The 17,979-nt window shown below is 30.9% G+C and overlaps 3 protein-coding genes across 4 annotated transcripts; 1 reads left to right on the top strand and 2 right to left on the bottom strand.

Moving 5' to 3' along the window:
- Positions 1 to 151: 151 nt before the first annotated feature.
- LOC114162547 (uncharacterized) lies at positions 152 to 1,093 on the top strand. Its single transcript, XM_028046470.2, has one exon. It carries the CDS (start codon positions 318 to 320, stop codon positions 822 to 824), a length of 507 nt encoding a protein of 168 aa, XP_027902271.2. The 5' UTR covers positions 152 to 317; the 3' UTR covers positions 825 to 1,093.
- A 2,849-nt stretch (positions 1,094 to 3,942) lies between these two features.
- LOC114163132 (importin subunit alpha-2-like) lies at positions 3,943 to 8,826 on the bottom strand. Of its 2 annotated transcripts, none has more exons than XM_085666582.1 (11): positions 8,404 to 8,826; positions 8,123 to 8,219; positions 7,925 to 8,016; positions 7,688 to 7,819; positions 7,411 to 7,596; positions 7,164 to 7,327; positions 6,997 to 7,075; positions 6,201 to 6,329; positions 5,264 to 5,391; positions 4,780 to 5,159; positions 3,943 to 4,659 (listed from the first exon to the last, which is right to left on the bottom strand). In XM_085666582.1, the coding sequence occupies exons 1-10, from the start codon at positions 8,614 to 8,616 to the stop codon at positions 4,790 to 4,792; spliced, it is 1,590 nt and encodes a 529-aa protein (XP_085522708.1). In that variant the 5' UTR covers positions 8,617 to 8,826; the 3' UTR covers positions 3,943 to 4,659; positions 4,780 to 4,789. The 2 variants fall into 2 exon arrangements, with proteins under 2 accessions (XP_085522708.1, XP_027903049.1); XM_028047248.2 differs by having other exon boundaries at positions 4,776 to 5,159; positions 8,404 to 8,810.
- Positions 8,827 to 15,454: 6,628 nt separating this feature from the next.
- On the bottom strand, positions 15,455 to 17,497 carry LOC114162433 (transmembrane protein, putative (DUF1218)). The gene is made up of 3 exons (XM_028046320.2): positions 17,086 to 17,497; positions 16,761 to 17,011; positions 15,455 to 15,948 (listed from the first exon to the last, which is right to left on the bottom strand). The coding sequence occupies exons 1-3, from the start codon at positions 17,230 to 17,232 to the stop codon at positions 15,558 to 15,560; spliced, it is 789 nt and encodes a 262-aa protein (XP_027902121.1). The 5' UTR covers positions 17,233 to 17,497; the 3' UTR covers positions 15,455 to 15,557.
- Between the last annotated feature and the right edge of the window lie 482 nt (positions 17,498 to 17,979).

Here is a 17,979-nt window from a genome sequence, read left to right as displayed (position 1 = left end):
TTAACCGTGTTCAAAGTTCAAACATGGCTGCTTTATGTTAAAGTAAAAACGTGTCGGTGTTCACAATTTTTTTTTTTATTATTCCTTTTTCACTATTCTATTGTGTTATTTATAATAATGGAAAGGTTTGAAGCAGAGTTGAAAAGAGGATAAATAAAACACTGTTTCAACCACACCACAACACTGCACCTCAAATAGCAACACCACACCCTTCCCTTCACTTTTCTTTCTTTCTTTCTATCTCTACACATTTTCTTTTTCTCTCTCTCTCTTCTTTTCTGAGCAAGTAACAACCTCATTCCTCGGATTCTCACAACATGAGAACCACAGTGTTGTGGTGTTGTTTCATCACCTTTCTGTCTCTCACTGCTCTTTCGACAACAATGGCAGCAGCAGCAGATCACACCCTTCAAACTTCGTCCAAGGATGACATCAAATGCACCCCCTGCGGCCAGGTTGTTCCCTCTCCGCCGCCGCCCTCTCCGCCGCCGCCAGCTCCCACCACCACCTACTGCCCTCCCCCGCCGTCCCCTCCTTCAAGCCCCGGCGGCGGCAGCGGCACTTACTATTACTCCTCTCCGCCGCCGCCCTCTCAGTACACCTACTCCTCTCCACCGCCGCCGGCATCTTCCGGCGGCGGCGTGTATTACCCGCCGCCAACTAAGTACTACCCGACGCCGCCACCGCCGAACCCAATTGTCCCTTATTTCCCGTTCTACTACCACACCCCTCCTCCGCCGTCCACCGCCGCTCCTCCGGCGGCGAAAAGCTGGTTAGTCTGTGCAACCTCGTTGTTACCTTTTCTTGCTGCTTTGCTTTGGTAGAAAAAAAAAAGGAGAAAAAAGGAAAATTGTGGGAATAAGTGCAGAAATTAGCAGATCTTGGGAAAGTGGAAGTGAAGTCACTGCAAAGACAGTGTGCGTATTTCCCATTTTGCCCCTGGAGTAGCATAAACTTGTTTCAATTTCTATTATATCACTTTTTTATAATGTAATTTAGGTTGATCTGCAATTTAATTTGTAACTGTATTTAGCCTTTTGATTTTGGTTACTATGAGAAAATTATAAATTCAAGAAGGTTCCTTTAGTTTCCATTTTTTCACTTTCTGATGTTAGGTTTATGTCAATATATTATTATTATCTTTCTCAAATGCGTTTTTTTTTATCACAACTTTTCGTGGAATTAAATACAATTAATTAATTAACTAATTGATAATAATTTTTCACACACAGTTCATGATCGTTAATCTCATCTAATAGTTAGCATAAAAGTTTACACCAATTAGAGGTTACAATTAGAGAATAAATGTTACAAAAACGTTAATAATTTTTTTCCATTATCAGAATATTTTATTAAATTAGAATAATTAAAACGTGCAAACAATTGATGAAGAAATATATTATTCATAACGTTATTATGGTTGGCAATGAAGAAGCGCTGGTGGTGAGTTTCCTAACAGATAATTAAGGGATCATGTGCAAACAGAAAAATAACATTAAACTAATGAAGAGAACACATCATCATCATCAACATTGTACAACATTATTGGTAAGTAGTGTGGTTGCTTTCTGATGTTTCACACCCTTTTTTCCTAAGTGAAGTCACCCTTGTGAGTGTTAAGAGTTTGTTAAATTTTGGATAAAGAAAACGTTGAATCACTTATATGAATTTAATTCATTTATTAAATCAATTTTATATATTGTCCTTCTACAAAATATTACAGTTGATGATAGTAGATAGAGGATTGGTATTGTATGTTAATAGTTTGATTTGTCTATAATTTTATTTCCTAGAATTTTAGATAAGAAAAATACAAACCTCATTCTCTCAATTTGAAATGTCTAAATTCAGAGAGGTTTAGAAATATATTTAAAAATAATAGATTTATAATGTAATAAGAAGACAAAAAATAATAAATATAATAAATATAGATAAAATAAATATGTATTTCAATGTGAACACATGACTACTTCTATCTACACAAAATATTTCTCTATGTTTTTTTAACATGTGTTGTTGCTAATAAATTTTGTTGCATATATTTCTACCTAACGTATTTTTGTAACGTGTATCTCTAATATGCATTTCTAACAAAAAATTATAATGTCATAATCATAATCTCTAAACAGTAATTAAATTTGAATGTACATTTTATATTTTTTAAGTAGTATGTTTAAGAGTATATATCTAGAGTTGTGGCTGTGTGAATTATTGAATTTTTATCTGATTAGTAATTATGATGAAGAACAGTGAAGTGGGCCACCTTCTGTTTCATATTTCTCATTCTTCACACATTTACATCCAAATCCAACTCATCTTTCTCCTTTGTGTTTCCAATGCCAACCCATACCAAACTTCCATTTACTATTTTAAATAATGCATTTTAATTTCTCCATTTTTTTATAAATACTTTTTAAAAAATTTTTAAATATTAAATGTGGCCCTTGAACTTTTTTTGTATGTTGTAAATGATATGATGTAGACCCTATAATTATTTACAATAGAATATAATACTCACTAAATAAAAATACCCAAGTAAGTATTTACTTGAAAATTTTAATAGATTCTTATTTATACGAAAAAAATAAATACAATTTCATGTTAAATATGTTTTTTAAAATATTATTGCTTTATTTATTAGAAGTACCTTTTAATTTAAATTCAACCTCACAAAATTAATTTGTAAGGTAAGATTTGCATCCATGTTTATATATTATGAAATTGTCTTCTCTCTAATTGGTGTGGGACTTCCAACACACCCCCTTACAAACTTGGCTTTAATATCATGTTAGAAGTGAGTTTTAAGCATAACTCAACCCCACAAAACCGGCTTAAAGTGAAGTTAACACCCTACTTATATATTATGAAATGATCTTATCTCTAGTCGATGTGAGACTTCCAACAAAAGTGGTTATAATTTCAAAAGTTACACAAAATTGGTGTACTAGTGTGTGTGAACGCAATAGAGCCAAAAAGACCATTTTAGGACAAGAAAAATTCAAATTACTTCATTCATTCCATTGTGCTTTAGATGCTTAGGAGTGACTAACTCATATTTCATTGGGGTTGGATTGTACTCTTTGTAATTGTCCTATGCAATATAATTTGTGTCTTGGTTCATATGTTTCATCTTAATTATTAATATGCATGATGGAAACTTTACTATTTGGTTATATCTAATCATTAGGAAATGAATTGGAACTTAAACTTTGATAGAACAACCATGAGATTGGGTTCCAGAAGATATTGAATCTTAATGCAGATTTTATGTTAAAATAGTTAAAAAATTAATGTTTTGACACATTGACTTAGAACTTGCTTATAAGGAATTAGAGCTAGTATGCTTATGATGTAGATGTTTGAGCAAGATAGAGAGATTGTGTAAGAAATATTGTATTATTACGGTTCATGGAATCCAACCTTAGTAAAATCTTTTTAAAATTATTTCATAACTTTAATCTTTAGTAATTTTTCATGTGAATTAAATCAACCTTTAATGCTATCACCATTGTTAAAATTAGTAAACAATTGTAATTAGACAATCTAAAATTAGTAAATAATTGTAATTAGACAAACAGACACAAATCTCTTGAAAAAATAATATTTGAACTTCCATTGAGAAATTGGTACACTTGTCAAAGAATTAACATTCAAAACCATTAAATATGAATTTAGAAATTTACATGTTTGTCTAACATCTAATCTCTATAATATAAATCTCATCAAGTGACATTCTATAATGAAGTAATTTTTTACATATCTGGCCGCATATGTATCTCTTGATGTTTATTCAGTTTCCGTATATCTGGTCAAAGAAATCACTTTTTCTTTACAACAAATTAATTTGTAAGTTATCTATTTTAAGTGTCTTGAATATCCTCATTTTTTCTTCAAAACTCAAATCAGAGCCCAAAGAAGAGTTGTCAATAAATCGCACGGACATTAAGCAAAAAGACAACCTTCACAAAAATAACAAATTGTTGTAACATAGTTTCACAAATTGACTACAGTTGATACACATTCCTTTCCATTGGGGGCATACAATTTTCAGCTCTCCTAATAAGTAAGAGTTTGGGCTTCAGGCAGCAATCTCGATTTAGGCTTCTTATTGACACTATACATTCTAAGCCCTGACATGATGCGAGAGAAAAGACTTTAAAAGAGAAATGCAAGCACAAAAATATTCTAATTCTTTCATTTGAATACAACCACGATTTCTGAATACTCAAATCAAATACGGACTCTGTATAAATAAATTACCAATTCAACTACACGACTCAATAAAAAATAGGACTCAAAAGCCGCATTCGAGAAAAACCCATCCACTGCCATATAATACGCTCCCTGCTACTGCAACATAGAACCTTCCAATAGTTATATGCCCACAGCATATGTATTTTTAACACAACATAAACTTCTAACAAGGCCATTATGCTGCTGTTGAACCCACCACCACCCTTCTTATTTGGACATGGTAGTTAGACTGACCCACCCCAGCACCTCATTAACCACGGACACAAGACCAGACTTAAACCAGACAACATGAAGTGCAAGGACCAAACTGACCGAACTCACCCCCTGGTCCCCAACCCCACCCCACCCGAGACTCGACTCCAACAGTTTACCCTAGCATCAACCCTGCTCCATCCAACCAGGTTCCTACATTATTCAAACCAACTTGGCTTAGAGAACTGTGAAAACTTATATAAAAAATGAGGGGAAATTTCGATTGATGACCCTATAGAAAAAATAATACTGAGACAAAGCACATTTACCCACACAACAGTCTTCAACTAAAGTTGAATCCACCAGATGGGACTGGAAGCTCGTTTCCAAAGTTAAAACCAGGTTGAGCACCATCTCCAGTAGGTAGTGTGTCATCATCGTCTTCCAACCAGTATGTCTCAAGAATTTTAACAGCCTTTTCATATATTTCATTGTTGTCATGACTCTGCAGGTTTTCGATTTTCTCCAATCCTTCTGCATCATCTATCATCTGAGCATACAAGTTGACATCTCCAGTGTTACCCAAGCTCTTCTCAGCTTCCCCAACCTTCAGAATGTTCTCAAGACCTTCTAAACAGACAGTGACAATTCTTGGGTCGGGACAAACAAGCAGATCACAGAGTGGTTTAATGCAACCCTGGCTAACCAAATACCTAACAACCACATGTGATAAGTCAATACATAATTTCCAATAATTACCAACTTTTTATTATGATGTGGAATTAAAAAATAAAAAATATATATATAAAAGTTATACTTGATCTGCTCATGGGTACCACCAGACGTAGCATTTGAGATTGCCCATGCCGCTTCCTTTTTAATGTCAAACTCGGCATTTTGAAGAAGATTGACAAGGGGGGCAATCAGACCAGCTTCAATAACAGCCTACATCACATATAAATTGTATAAAGCCCAAAGCACCTATTTTAATGAAATAAGCCAACTAAAACTTTTATCCTTAATCCTTCACAAGTGCCAATAGAACATTCTCAAGGTCCCAAACAGTGTAAAATGCTTTATAATACAAAGCTTTATAATACAAAATACCAATGCTCTGTTACTTGAATATACAGGATTTTTATTCTATGATTGATCACCCATTTTATCTTTGTAACCAACTTTTTTATCGTTTCTCTTGTTTAAAGATACAATACAATAGTTTTTCTGAGGCCCATTTTATGTTCTCCCATTATGTTTCCTCAGATATGTTTACCACATTTTACACCCACCTTCCTTCAATAAATAGACCACTCTTTCATTTATTTTCAGTGCTGCTGCTGCATTTGGAAGACATGGACGAGAGAACGGGGGGTAATATTATAACTATAAAAATATTTAATTCTTAAAATATGGATGGATTAATTTTTTTAAAATTAATCATTGATAGATCAAAAATAAATTAACGAACTACTTTATCCAATGGAATTAATCCTACCATATATTTGCCATCCCTAACTGCACCACATGTTCATGTTCAAGAACATCTTAGCTGCCTATATTACTTATTACAGAGCCACAGCATTAGTAGCACTCGGTAATGGTTGAAGAGACTAAAAACTTTTAAGAGATAAATATTTCCATTCCATTGAAATATCCAATTTAATATCATGGAGATAGCTAACATCAAGCTAAAGAAAGGGATATCCAATTTCCATTACATCAAGTAAAAACAATTGAGAGATATACTGGCTTACCTGTATCTGTTCTCGGTTTCCAGCTGTAATGTTCGATATGGTCCAGCAAGCTTCTTTCTTGATGCTTTTCTTATGATTGTGTGTCAACAGGCTCAAAAGGCACGGGAGAGCACCATGATTGATGATAGTCTGATGAAAATAGTTATAACAAAAACAGGAAATCCTCAACAATGATGCATTGGGGAAGTAAAACCTAGATTCATGGCGAGTAGTGGTGGTGTCACAGTGGCAACTCATAGTGCTAAAAGCCAAGAAAGACATGCAAATTGAATTCTTCAGTGGATAGTGGATAATGGATAATGTATGCAATGAATATCATTGTATAACTTCTTTACTCTTCCGAACCTCTCACTCTACCCAAACCCTCAAAGGATTCTATTCAGTACAAAACTAGAACGACCAACTGTAACACTCCACCCAAGTCAGCCAACACAAATTCACCATCAAAGTTATGAATTTAAGACTACAATTTTGTCGAGCGCACAGTCCATTGCACTCATATTCATATTATAGCCATATTATAGTAGAACAGCATATTATCGACTTAATCATCTTAGACTAGAAAAATTAACCTATCAAGAATTGAGTAAAATTATTTTAATATTTAAATTTAAATTTTCAAGATTCCTGGGACACATGAAACATGCAAAATTAACCTATCGACAATTTGGGGTCAAGTTACTTAAATATTTTAAATTTTAAAAATTAGTTATGCAACACCCACCAACTTCTATAGCTTCACAGACCTTGAGTAAGAATACAATTAAGTAATGGATGACTGTTTACAAGTCATTACCTGAGTCTGAATATCATCTCCGGTTACGATATTTCCCACTGTGCGAAGTGCAGGAATCAGCACTGAAGGGGATGGGTGCCTTTACAACAAACAGACAAGTTAGTGCCAAGACAATTAATTGAAACAATCGGCAATGATTGGCCAGGTACAGTAGATTTAGCACTCACATAAGGAGTTGCACCAGTCTGCCACACACACCAGCCTCAATAACAGCTTGGATTTTGTCATTTGTTCCATCAGAAAGATATGATAGCGCCCAGCATGCATCTGTCAAGACCTCTTCATCATTGGAAAATACTAATCGCTCAAGAGCTGGGAGTGCTGCCCTGACCTGTTCATAAAAAATTCTCATCGTTGTACGCCAACACAGGTTATCTTACAGGTTTGGTTTCAATTAAACAGATAGACAATTACCTGCTCAAATGGAGGCTGTGGTTTGCCCCTGCAGAAGTTTGACAGGGTCCATGTTGCATTTCTCAACATTGAAAGTTTTGCATGCTCGTTCAACTGGGCCAACAGTGGGATTAAGGCACCATGGCCAAGAACAAGATCACGACACCTGGGGGAGTCACCAGCAACGTTTCCTAACGCCCACACTGCCTGGAATTTCAGAGTTCTATTATTCCAGCAAGCTAGGTCAAGATTCCAAGAAAGGAAAAGCTAGAACTACTACATTCTTGTATCAGCATACCTGCTCTCGAACATCATCACTGGGCGAACTAAGCAGCTTGACAAATATCGGAACTGCGCCATGATCAATCACCACCTTGGTATTCTCAGAAGTTCCAGATGCTATGTTCGTGAGAGCCCATGCAGCCTCAAACTAACCACAAAAACAAATTACACAAGCAACCAATCAAGAAATCAAATTCCATCCAAACTACACTACACCACACAACAACTTCCCATGCACGAAATAAAACAAAACCTGAAGTTGAGGGTAATCCTCCCTAACAAGAAACTCCACAAATCGAGGCACAACTCCAGCTTGAATAACTTCTTCAATAGGGGGACTGCGCTCTACACAATAGAATAAGTCACACAAAAACGAAACAAAGTTAACACACAGAACCAGAGCAGCACAACAATTAAACAATAACATCGAACAAAATCAATCCACATTTACCAATCGAAAGCAGCTTCCGGAACTGCGTGGTCGCTTCCAACTGCTGGTTGTTTTCATCTGACCACACTCCAGCAACCATCGCAGGGAGGCTTTCCAACTGCGGCCAACAACAAAGAGACAAAAGCAACCATCATAACCGTTTTCATAACTAACAGACTAACCCCAATCGCACTCAAAGAAATCAAATCACAACTGCGCGATGCAAAGCACATGAATCTGAAATTTCCAAGATCGCAGTGGAATTCTAATTTCCTGCCATGCGATGCCGATAACAGCAATACCTTCTTCTCGACAATGGAGGATTGAAGAGGAGTGGGGAACTGTTGCTGAGCTTGAAGGCCTTCACGGCGCTTCTTCTGGAGGCTCTCTTCCCGTTTACTCTTCCGGATCTCCACCATGTTATCCTCCCTCCTCCTACGACCCTCATCGGCGTCCACCGCCACCTTGTAACGGTTGCGACGAACCTCGGTTCTAGCATTTGGCCTCAACGACATCTTCGCTGCAACAACAATAACCCTAACCCTAAGAACAATCAAAGATCGAAGGAATCGGAATTGAAAATAGGGGAAAAACCCTAAGTTTTCGATTGAGAATTAGAGCGACATGGTTCCTACGATATTCTCAGGAAATTTAAATAGCGGTGGGTTGTGTATGGAGTGGGGTCTGGGGTTGCGTTGCGTGTAGCGGTGGTTGTGGTTGTGGTTGTGGATCTCGGATCTGGTGTTTCGGGTCGGATCCAGGCCCGTTGGTCCTTGACAATAATAATAATAATGAAAGATGTTTCAATTTTTTTAATGGATCGTACCGATATCATGCGAACGGGTTACGGTTCAGTGCGGAGAGATGGGCCCTCACTTCAATCATATCAATCTCTCCACGGTATTCCAAGAATATCCAATTTCAACTATATATTATTTATTTTTTGTATTTAATAGAATTAAATTAAATTCCAATTCAAGCCTTATTTTTTTAATATTTATTTACCAAAAAGGTTAAATAAATACTTGAAGCTTGAATTTTGCTGTTGAGTACGAATGGCTGAACCTGCTAGAATCCTGCTTTATTTAATCGTTGACTAGTAAAAATACGTGAAGTGTTGACTCAATCCATTTTCTTTATTAAAATATGTATTAAGAGGAATTATTTTGTGCAAACAGCAGAAGTTATTAATAGGATCTTATAAAGTATTTTACAAGTACTGATACTGCTAATGTTTTTTTTTCTTTAATATTTCGAAGTATTCTAATCAGTTTACTATTTTTCAAATACTTGTTATCGTTGTTATTCTAAATTGTTTATTATTTTATTTTTATGGCAATAATACCATTTACCTAATTCTTATTAAATTTTAAGTCGCATTTGATAATATTTTTATTAAACAAATATTATATCGTGTAATATGACAATATTTATTTAAGATATACTTTAATTTAACCTTTGTCTTTTTTATTCAACAATATGATATCAGTTTATGATAAATGTTAGTTAATATCTTAATGACATTTAAGATATAATTAATGATCATTAATTTTATTATTATGTTGAAATTTAAAATAATTAACTCATTTATTAAAAGATTATGCTAATCAATGTTCTAAAAAACTGTTTAAAGTGTAATTAATAAGTATTAAAATTTGTAAAAGTTCATAAATAACTTAAATATTAAATGAATTCTTAATAGTGTAAAATAATTCGTTGGTCCTCGTTTTTGTAGCAAAATCTCAATTTGATTCTCGTATTTTTATTAGTCTCAATTAGGTCCTCATTTTTTAAATTAGTATCAATTAGGTCCTTTCCGTTAGTAGAAAACTAACACCGTTAAGTAGGTGTCACGTGTCACCTTCTCATTTTTTTGATTTGTAGTATGCCACGTGTCAATCTAATATGTGACACGTGTCAAATTATTAATCTCAATTTGGTTCTCATATTTGTTTATTTGATTTGATTTCAGTCCAAAATTTTTTTAAAAACAAATTTAATTTTTTTATAAATGTAATGATGATACTTTTATTACAAGTGATATTTCTATTACATATTTTTAACAACATTTAATTTATTTAAATTTATATTTTACATTAAACTTTATTTAAATTTTATTTTAAAATTATAAATATATAGATTAATAAATTTATATTCGAAATATTTGTATAATATTCAATATCAACAATATTTTAGAGTTGGCTTAAAAATAACAATTTTATAAATTCAAATGTAAAATTTTAAAATAATTTTATAAAAAATTAAAATAAATATATTTAAATTTTTAATATTAAATATAATTAATATTATTAAAATATTTAATAAAAATATCAATTTTAATAAAAATAATCATAACATGATATAAAAGTAAAATTTGATCTAAATTTGGAGTGCCTGAAATTGAAAATTTTTAAAAAAAATTGGGACTCAAATCAAATCAATTTAACAAATATGAGGATCAAATTGAGATTCGTAGATTAATTTGACACGTGTCACCATATTAGATTGACACGTGACACACTACAGACGTGACACGTGGCATAAATATTTAAAAAAAACAAAAAAAAAACGAGGAGCTAACACGTGGCACCTACTTAACGGTGTAAGTTCTCTATTAACGGAAAGGACCTAATTGATACTAATTTACAAAAATAAGGACCTAATTGAGACTAATGAAAATACGATGACCAAATTGAGATTTTGCGACAAAAACGAGGACCAACGGAGTATTTTAACCTTCTTAATATAACAATTATTATTGCATTTGTATTTTATTTAGAAGACAAAAACACTCATAATAATTATACATCTATAATATAATTGATAATTTATTTGTTACACACAAAGAAAAAAGTTAAAATATTGTTTTTTTTTTTAATAAAAAAATAATTAACATAATGTTCTCTGACGATTTGTCTCTCGGTGAAAACTTGAAATGTAAAAAGTTTGAAATGTATCATCTTCGATCCTTGAAAAAAAAATGAAATTTTTAGTCTTTTCCAAATTCTTCTATAATGAAAATATTATATTTTTTTATGGATAATTTCTCCTTTTTTTTCATATTACTTTCTACCACTATTTCATGTTATTAATTTTTCGTGTGATAAAATGATGGTAAATTTTGATGTACATCAAATTAATTATCAATTATATATTATATATGTATAATACTTATGAACATTTTTATCCTCTAAATAAAATAAAATTACATTAATGATTATTAATGACATAATTAATTTAATGTTATAGTTAATTATAAATTTTTGGAAATAAAAATTGTACTATTAATTATTCTTAATCAATACCCTTATATCATTAATTAGGTGATCTAATTTAATTGGATTCTCCTAACCAATATTTTAAGGACACTGGTTAATTATATTTAATATACACTGAATCTTAAAAAAAATCATAGTTAATTATGATATTAAATGAAATTTAATCCAATAATTATTAATGCAATTTTATTTTATTTAAAAGAAAAAAATGTCCATAAACATTATACACATGTATTTAATATTTTATTTAATGCTCGTCAACAAAAGTTAAAAAATATAATTATATTTTAATGTCGTTAAAAATTAAAAATATAATAAAACATAAATCAGTTTAAGTTAAAAAAAAACCAACCAACCAAAAATAATGTTAAATATTTAAAATGTTTATCAAATTTAAAAAAAATAATTAAAATATTAATTTGAGACTACATTTGATTTTTTTTTTCTTTAACTTTTGGATGACCTTTTACAACAACATTCTTGTTAGTTTAACAAAATTCTTTATATTAAATAAGTAAACAATATTTCAATATATAAAATTATTAATTATAAATACATAAAGTTAGTAATATAAAAAATTTAATTACCTAAATTTTAAAGTGAATTACTGGATTTAAATTTGCATCTCGAGACACCTTCACATGTTACTTAGATTCTTGAAATCTTGAAGGGTCAAGAAAAGTATTTGTTGTTGTTTTTTAGTTGAAATTTTATAGATTTCAAAGTGTTTACTTTTTACCATAGAGTTATTGCTTGAAAATTTTAAAGAATATATTTGTTATTGTAAAATCTGTTATATATATTTATATTATTTTAATTAATAAAACAAATTATTTTAACTTTCAATAAAAAATGATGGAATCAATGCACATTAATTAATTGCATTTTTTAATTTAATTTGGATTAAATTAAGTTTAAATTTAAATAAGACAATCCATTCACTATTTTTAATTTGATAAAGAAATAAATATGTATTCTTTGCATCAAAGAGGCTTAAAACCTTTTCATCGTGTCCATAAAAGATCATCTTATTAAGGTGCTCATAGGAAAATTTAATAACAACCAGAGAATATTAAATTAATAAATAAGATTTTTAAATCATACTACATCAAACAATACTAAAAATCAAGAAAACTGAATATGGACTCCGAGATATTTATAGTTATATTTGAAATTTATTATATTTAATAAATTATTTATGTGTTATACTTTATATATATATATATATATATATATATATACACGAAAATATTTATTCTTGGTTTGTATTTATTTTTTATTATATTCAAAATTTACATTTGAATATTACAACAACCTATTACAACAACTCATCGAAAGAACTTTTTTAATCATTAAAGTGTTTTGTTTTGGTCTTCATTGTGATTGTTGATTGGGATACTCCAACATTGTCTTTAACTTGTTAACAAGTACTACTTATAATTCTTCAAATAAAATCCACTATTGCAAAATTATTTAGATTATTAATTACTTTATATTTTTTTTTCTGTTTCTGAAATTTTCACTTCATCGATTATCTATCGGAGATTTCACAATAATTAAAAATAATTAAAAATAAGACAAATTTATATTATATAAATAAATATAAATATTACATTAGAAGCTAATTTTATTACATTATAAGCTAATTTTGTATTATTAAGTTAAGTTTAAAATTTAGTACTTAACATAATATAAGAGACATAAATTTGATTTTATTCTAATAAAATTTATTATTTATTAAGTCTATTATATCAATCATTATTAAATTATTATTTGATCATTTATTTATGTTTAGTCTGAGAAGACAAATTTATAATATAACTAGATACAAATTTTATTTTCAAATTAATTTTAAAAAATTAATTTAGATTTAAAATTAATATATTTTTCTTTCTCAGTTGTAGAAGTTGAAGTGTTAGGAACATGTTGGGATGGCTCACGTGCTCACATAAATCTGACTTGACACCTATAATAATGAAAAATGAGCTGTTTGGTCTATAAAATACAATGAATGAAAACCAAACCATTCTCTGTGAAATTTCAGCAATGTAACGAAACTTTCTCGTTTTCATTCTCTGACATTGTTTCGGAGAATTCGCAAGGGACTTTTCACCAAAAGAATGCATAAAAATGTTTGTTTTATATGAGTAAATAAGAGGCCTTATTTTCTGCCACATTCTGTATAATTTACCAAACAGAAGACGCAATGATTGACCCACAAATAGTAGATGATACCAGAACAAATTTAACACCTTATTTACACTTACACCAATGAAGAAAGATAGTATCATGAAGACGAAGGAAGTTATCCGCAAGAAAAAAGAAAAAGAAGTTAACCAACAAGGAAACGAAAAAGATATGTGCATTCAACTTTTTCTTGTTTACTCATAAGTTTATATAATTGATTATATCTGGAGATATAATGAAGTATTTATCATATAATAAGTTAATTAAAGATATAATTGATTATTAAGGTTATGATAAAATTGTGTTTTATGTTATTTTTCTGTTTCTTCTGTTACTTTTTTTTCATTATGTTAAGAAAAATAACAATAATTTTATCATAACTATATAATCGTATCTCTACTATTGATTGTTATCAATAGTTTATTAATATTTGTGTATAATAAATTTTTATTTATTAAATATGGAGATATATAAATATTTAAGAACATCTTTTCAAATTAGGTATTTTTTAGATGTTACAAGTGTTTCAATTTTGAGATGTTACAAAATTTTTAATTTGAAAAAGAGAAATATGTTTTTTTTTTTTTACAAAACTTGTATAATTTTTTAAATTTATTAAAATAGATAATTTTTAAAAAATTAAAGATATTTTTAAGTTGTGTCGTTTCAAAGCGATTTTATTAGAAAGGAATAATGTGAGAATGTTAACATTTTTAAATTAAAATTGTGATAATATGATGCAATTTTAATTCTGTTAATTTTTAAATTAAAATTATGGTCGAATGACACAATTTTAATTTAATTTTCATAAAAATTGTATTCAAATAACACAATGTCAACTTAAAAAACTTTCAAATAAAATCGTGCTACCTTAAACTTTAAATATGTTTAAACTAAAATCGTATTACTTCGTTACCACTGCTTTACAATAAAATTATGTTTTCTTATCCAATCGTAATTTATTTATTTAAATAAATCAAAAAAATACATTACTCTCACAAAAATAAAACGAAAAAAAATGAAGAAAGTGAAACAAGACAAAAGAATACGGATAAAATCTGGCTACAGAATTTTTTCAGTACCCAAGGTTCTAGACATTTCTAGGGAGAGCTTATAGGCATTTTCTGATTGAATAGAATAAAATTATTGTACAACTACTGAGACTTTCTATTATAATTCCAAAATTTAGTTGAAATATTGAATGCATCTTTCTATGTTTATACTACTTTTAATCAAAATTAAAATCTCAGTTTAATAAATAAGTAAATAAATGAGATAATTATTAGGTTTACAGACGAAGTTTTACCGAAAAGATAAGATATATAATATTAATAAGACTTAAATTTAATTACATAAGACATTGACATCATTCTTAACCCAAAATCTTAAGGTAATAGATTTATGGGTTTTTATCCTTTCTAATGTGGTACTTAAACTCACACTTGTTTTTCTAATCATCTTTTCCTCAAGAGTGAGTCTCTTTAACAATATTGGTACACTCTTCCTCTAGGAAAAATATTTTCAACAACGAGTACTCATTTTCTGTCCTTTTTTGTACCGTCGTTCTTTTTAACGGGACACGCTTACCTAAAACTCTTTCCAGGAAGACTTTCGATACAAAGACCATACCACACTTGTCTAAGCCGATTATTTTAACCATCGACTTTGATACCACTTGTTAAGTTTACAGAAAAGATTTCACTGGAAAGATACACTACCAATAAGACATGAATCCAACCACTTAAGTCATTGACACCACTATCAACCAAAAACATTAAGTCAATAAATTTATGAGTCTTTATCCTTATATAATACTTTATTTTCTCATTATGTAAAACTTAAACTCATAATTAAATTCTTAGCATAACAATAACCTTTTACGAGCGGAGATAATAAGAGCCACTGAATCATATTCAGAAGTTATATACACAATGAAATGAATTTACACAATAAAACTCCTCACCCCACTTTCTCCCTTCCATTTTTCCAATTCAAACAAAGTCATAACTTTTAACAAACGGAGTTGGAAAAACAGATAAGAGAAGCTCGTTCTGGTTCTCTCTGCTTGTGGGGTTCTCTCTCGCAACGGTTGACATGTAGTGTGGTTGGGGTGATCTCGGTGGAGAAGCATACAAAACAGAAGCCTCTAGAACCTCTCTTCGAACACTGGCTACTTCCTCTACCATTTTCTGTGCACGAAGTGCTATCAGGTATAAACCAGCAGCCAAGAAAACTGTGGTCAGAGCCAACACCCCTGCTGCAGAAAACAACCCTTCTCTGATGCTGTAACAACCTCTTCTCGCTTTCGACCAATTCTTCAGATGTCCTGACTCTACACTCAGTGCTGCCAACAACAGAATCTCCGCAACTCCGAAACAAATCCTACAACACTCAATTTTGAATTTCATTTTCAGAGTATCTTGCCGAGATACAGAAACAGGTACAGATATGAAAGGGATAAGGACATGAAAATATGGCTAAATTGGAAAAATACAAGACACAAGACTCAGCATGTATATATTATTAAGTTTGAAATTATCAATTAACACATTGTCAACTAACACAAGAACGAATCTAATCTATTTATCTAATATCTAATATGCAAAAAGTAATGATAATATAAGATTTATTCTTTATTTTAATTGTTAAAATCATATAAAAGATAAAAAAATATCTTTCAAATTGAATATAATGTGTTCTACAAGTATAGTAAAAGTGTCGATGTTGAATGCATATTGGACACAGGACACCCATTTATGAAACATGTCAGACCATCATAGCTTTCAAATCAAAATATATCAAAAACTTAAATCAGAAACAAATCTCAATTTCAAATTAAAATTCAAGACATCAAACCCTTATTATTTCACATGATTAACATATGCTGGAATCAATACTGAATTAGGTTTTGATTAATTTAAATTAAGGATAGTAAGTTAGGTGAAAAGATAATGCTAATTTCCTAATAATATAAGGCTGAAGTTTGTCTACTATAAGATAACAATAATAATAATGTATGGAAATAAGATTTCAAATAATTGATCATTGATGGGACCATGCAATCAACCTGTGTTTGTTCTCCTCTGCTTTTCACTCTATCTTCCCCAGAGTTTTTCTCAATTTATTTCCATCTGATTTCAGATATATTTTGTGTGATATTCAAGAACACAAGAACAAAGGTGTGTTTGTCTTACCAAGTTGTAACGAAGAAAAACGCTGCTTGCAATGTGAGGGACTTGGCAGAGGGAGAATCAGGGTCCCATGTAAGCAAAGAAGGTGATGATTTACTCACAGCTATCAACATGTAAGTGTGTTGCATAACCATGGCAAAGGCAAGTCCAACAAAAGCAGAAACAGCACACAGTAATGGCACTTTCCCACTACCACTATAAACACATTCTGATTTCGCTCCATTTTCTTTTCCACCTCTGTTCATCCACGTCACCTACATCATCCACCACATTATACAACATTAAACTTCACGACACCTTCATTCATTCATTCATATTAAACTTGTACCTCGGAACGTGTGGCTTCTGCTATGAGACATAGGACGAAGCAGAAGAGGCCTATTAGAATTGTGAGAACCATGAGAAAGGCACCGGTTTTGCTACTCAAATCTGTTTTTCTTCGGCTGGGTTCAAGATCAGCGTGTGTGATCGCCATTTTTCGAAGCTCGAGAAGAAAGGTAGAATTGAAGAAGATGAAAGTTTGAGTTTTGAAGAGAAGAATTGGGAAAAGGGTTAGAATTGCTTGGAGCAAAGGTTGCTTAAAGGCCAAAGATTCCCACTTTGTGTGGGATTTAATACCAAACAGTTCCCACACAGGGAATTGTTAATTAGCACCATATGTTATGTTTCGAGTGTTTTCATTGACGAAGACGACAAAGTTATAGTGCTAATGAGTCACGACACATCAAACATGTGTACATCATGGCCATTTCACAGAGTTCCTACCTTTCAGTTAATTCAGTTTTTTTTTTTTTTCTTTTTCTTATTGTCTCAAATTTTTATGATGAGAATATGGTTTTCTTTGTGATAAAGTTGAGCCATAAATGGTTGATGAAGAAGTGAGAAAGGCAGGGAGAAAGAAAAGGAATCACAAAGTGTTAATTTTTTAATTAGAAAGGGAATGAATTCTGTGCTTCTGAGTTGGGGCAAAAGCATTATAAGATGAACGGTTGTTATTGTTGTGTAGAAGTTGATGTTTTTTTCGTTGAAACCTAAGTGGTGAGCATAATAACAAAGCTTGAGAAAAAGTGGTATTCTGAGGTGGAAAATGTAGTTGAGGGTGAGAGGGACAAAAATAGACACCAAATGGAAGTGTGATGTTGGCGGTAACCATACCATGTTTCTGATGTTGGTTTCCTTTATAGGAAATGATTTTTGGAGTAATTGATAATTTTATCTTACA

The sequence above is a fragment of the Vigna unguiculata genome, chromosome 9, assembly GCF_037176805.1.
Source record: "Vigna unguiculata cultivar grain cowpea cultivar isolate G323 ecotype 2 chromosome 9, ASM3717680v1, whole genome shotgun sequence".
Taxonomy (NCBI): Eukaryota; Viridiplantae; Streptophyta; class Magnoliopsida; order Fabales; family Fabaceae; genus Vigna; species Vigna unguiculata.
This window is presented reverse-complemented; position numbering and strand designations above follow the sequence as displayed.

What these genes read in the sequence shown, in the direction of transcription:
- LOC114162547 (XM_028046470.2), top strand. Translation starts at nt 318, where the DNA reads ATGAGAACCACAGTGTTGTGGTGTTGTTTCATCACCTTTCTGTCTCTC.
- LOC114163132 (XM_085666582.1), bottom strand. Translation starts at nt 8,616, where the DNA reads ATGTCGTTGAGGCCAAATGCTAGAACCGAGGTTCGTCGCAACCGTTAC. An exon ending in GAAACCGAGAACAGATACAG is followed by an intron (nt 5,392 to 6,200) that starts GTAAGCCAGTAT and finishes TATGTGATGTAG; the next exon opens with GCTGTTATTGAAGCTGGTCT. An exon ending in GGTACCCATGAGCAGATCAA is followed by an intron (nt 5,160 to 5,263) that starts GTATAACTTTTA and finishes TGTGGTTGTTAG; the next exon opens with GTATTTGGTTAGCCAGGGTT.
- LOC114162433 (XM_028046320.2), bottom strand. Translation starts at nt 17,232, where the DNA reads ATGGCGATCACACACGCTGATCTTGAACCCAGCCGAAGAAAAACAGAT. An exon ending in CAGAAGCCACACGTTCCGAG is followed by an intron (nt 17,012 to 17,085) that starts GTACAAGTTTAA and finishes TGGATGATGTAG; the next exon opens with GTGACGTGGATGAACAGAGG. An exon ending in TTTTTCTTCGTTACAACTTG is followed by an intron (nt 15,949 to 16,760) that starts GTAAGACAAACA and finishes TGAGTGTTGTAG; the next exon opens with GATTTGTTTCGGAGTTGCGG.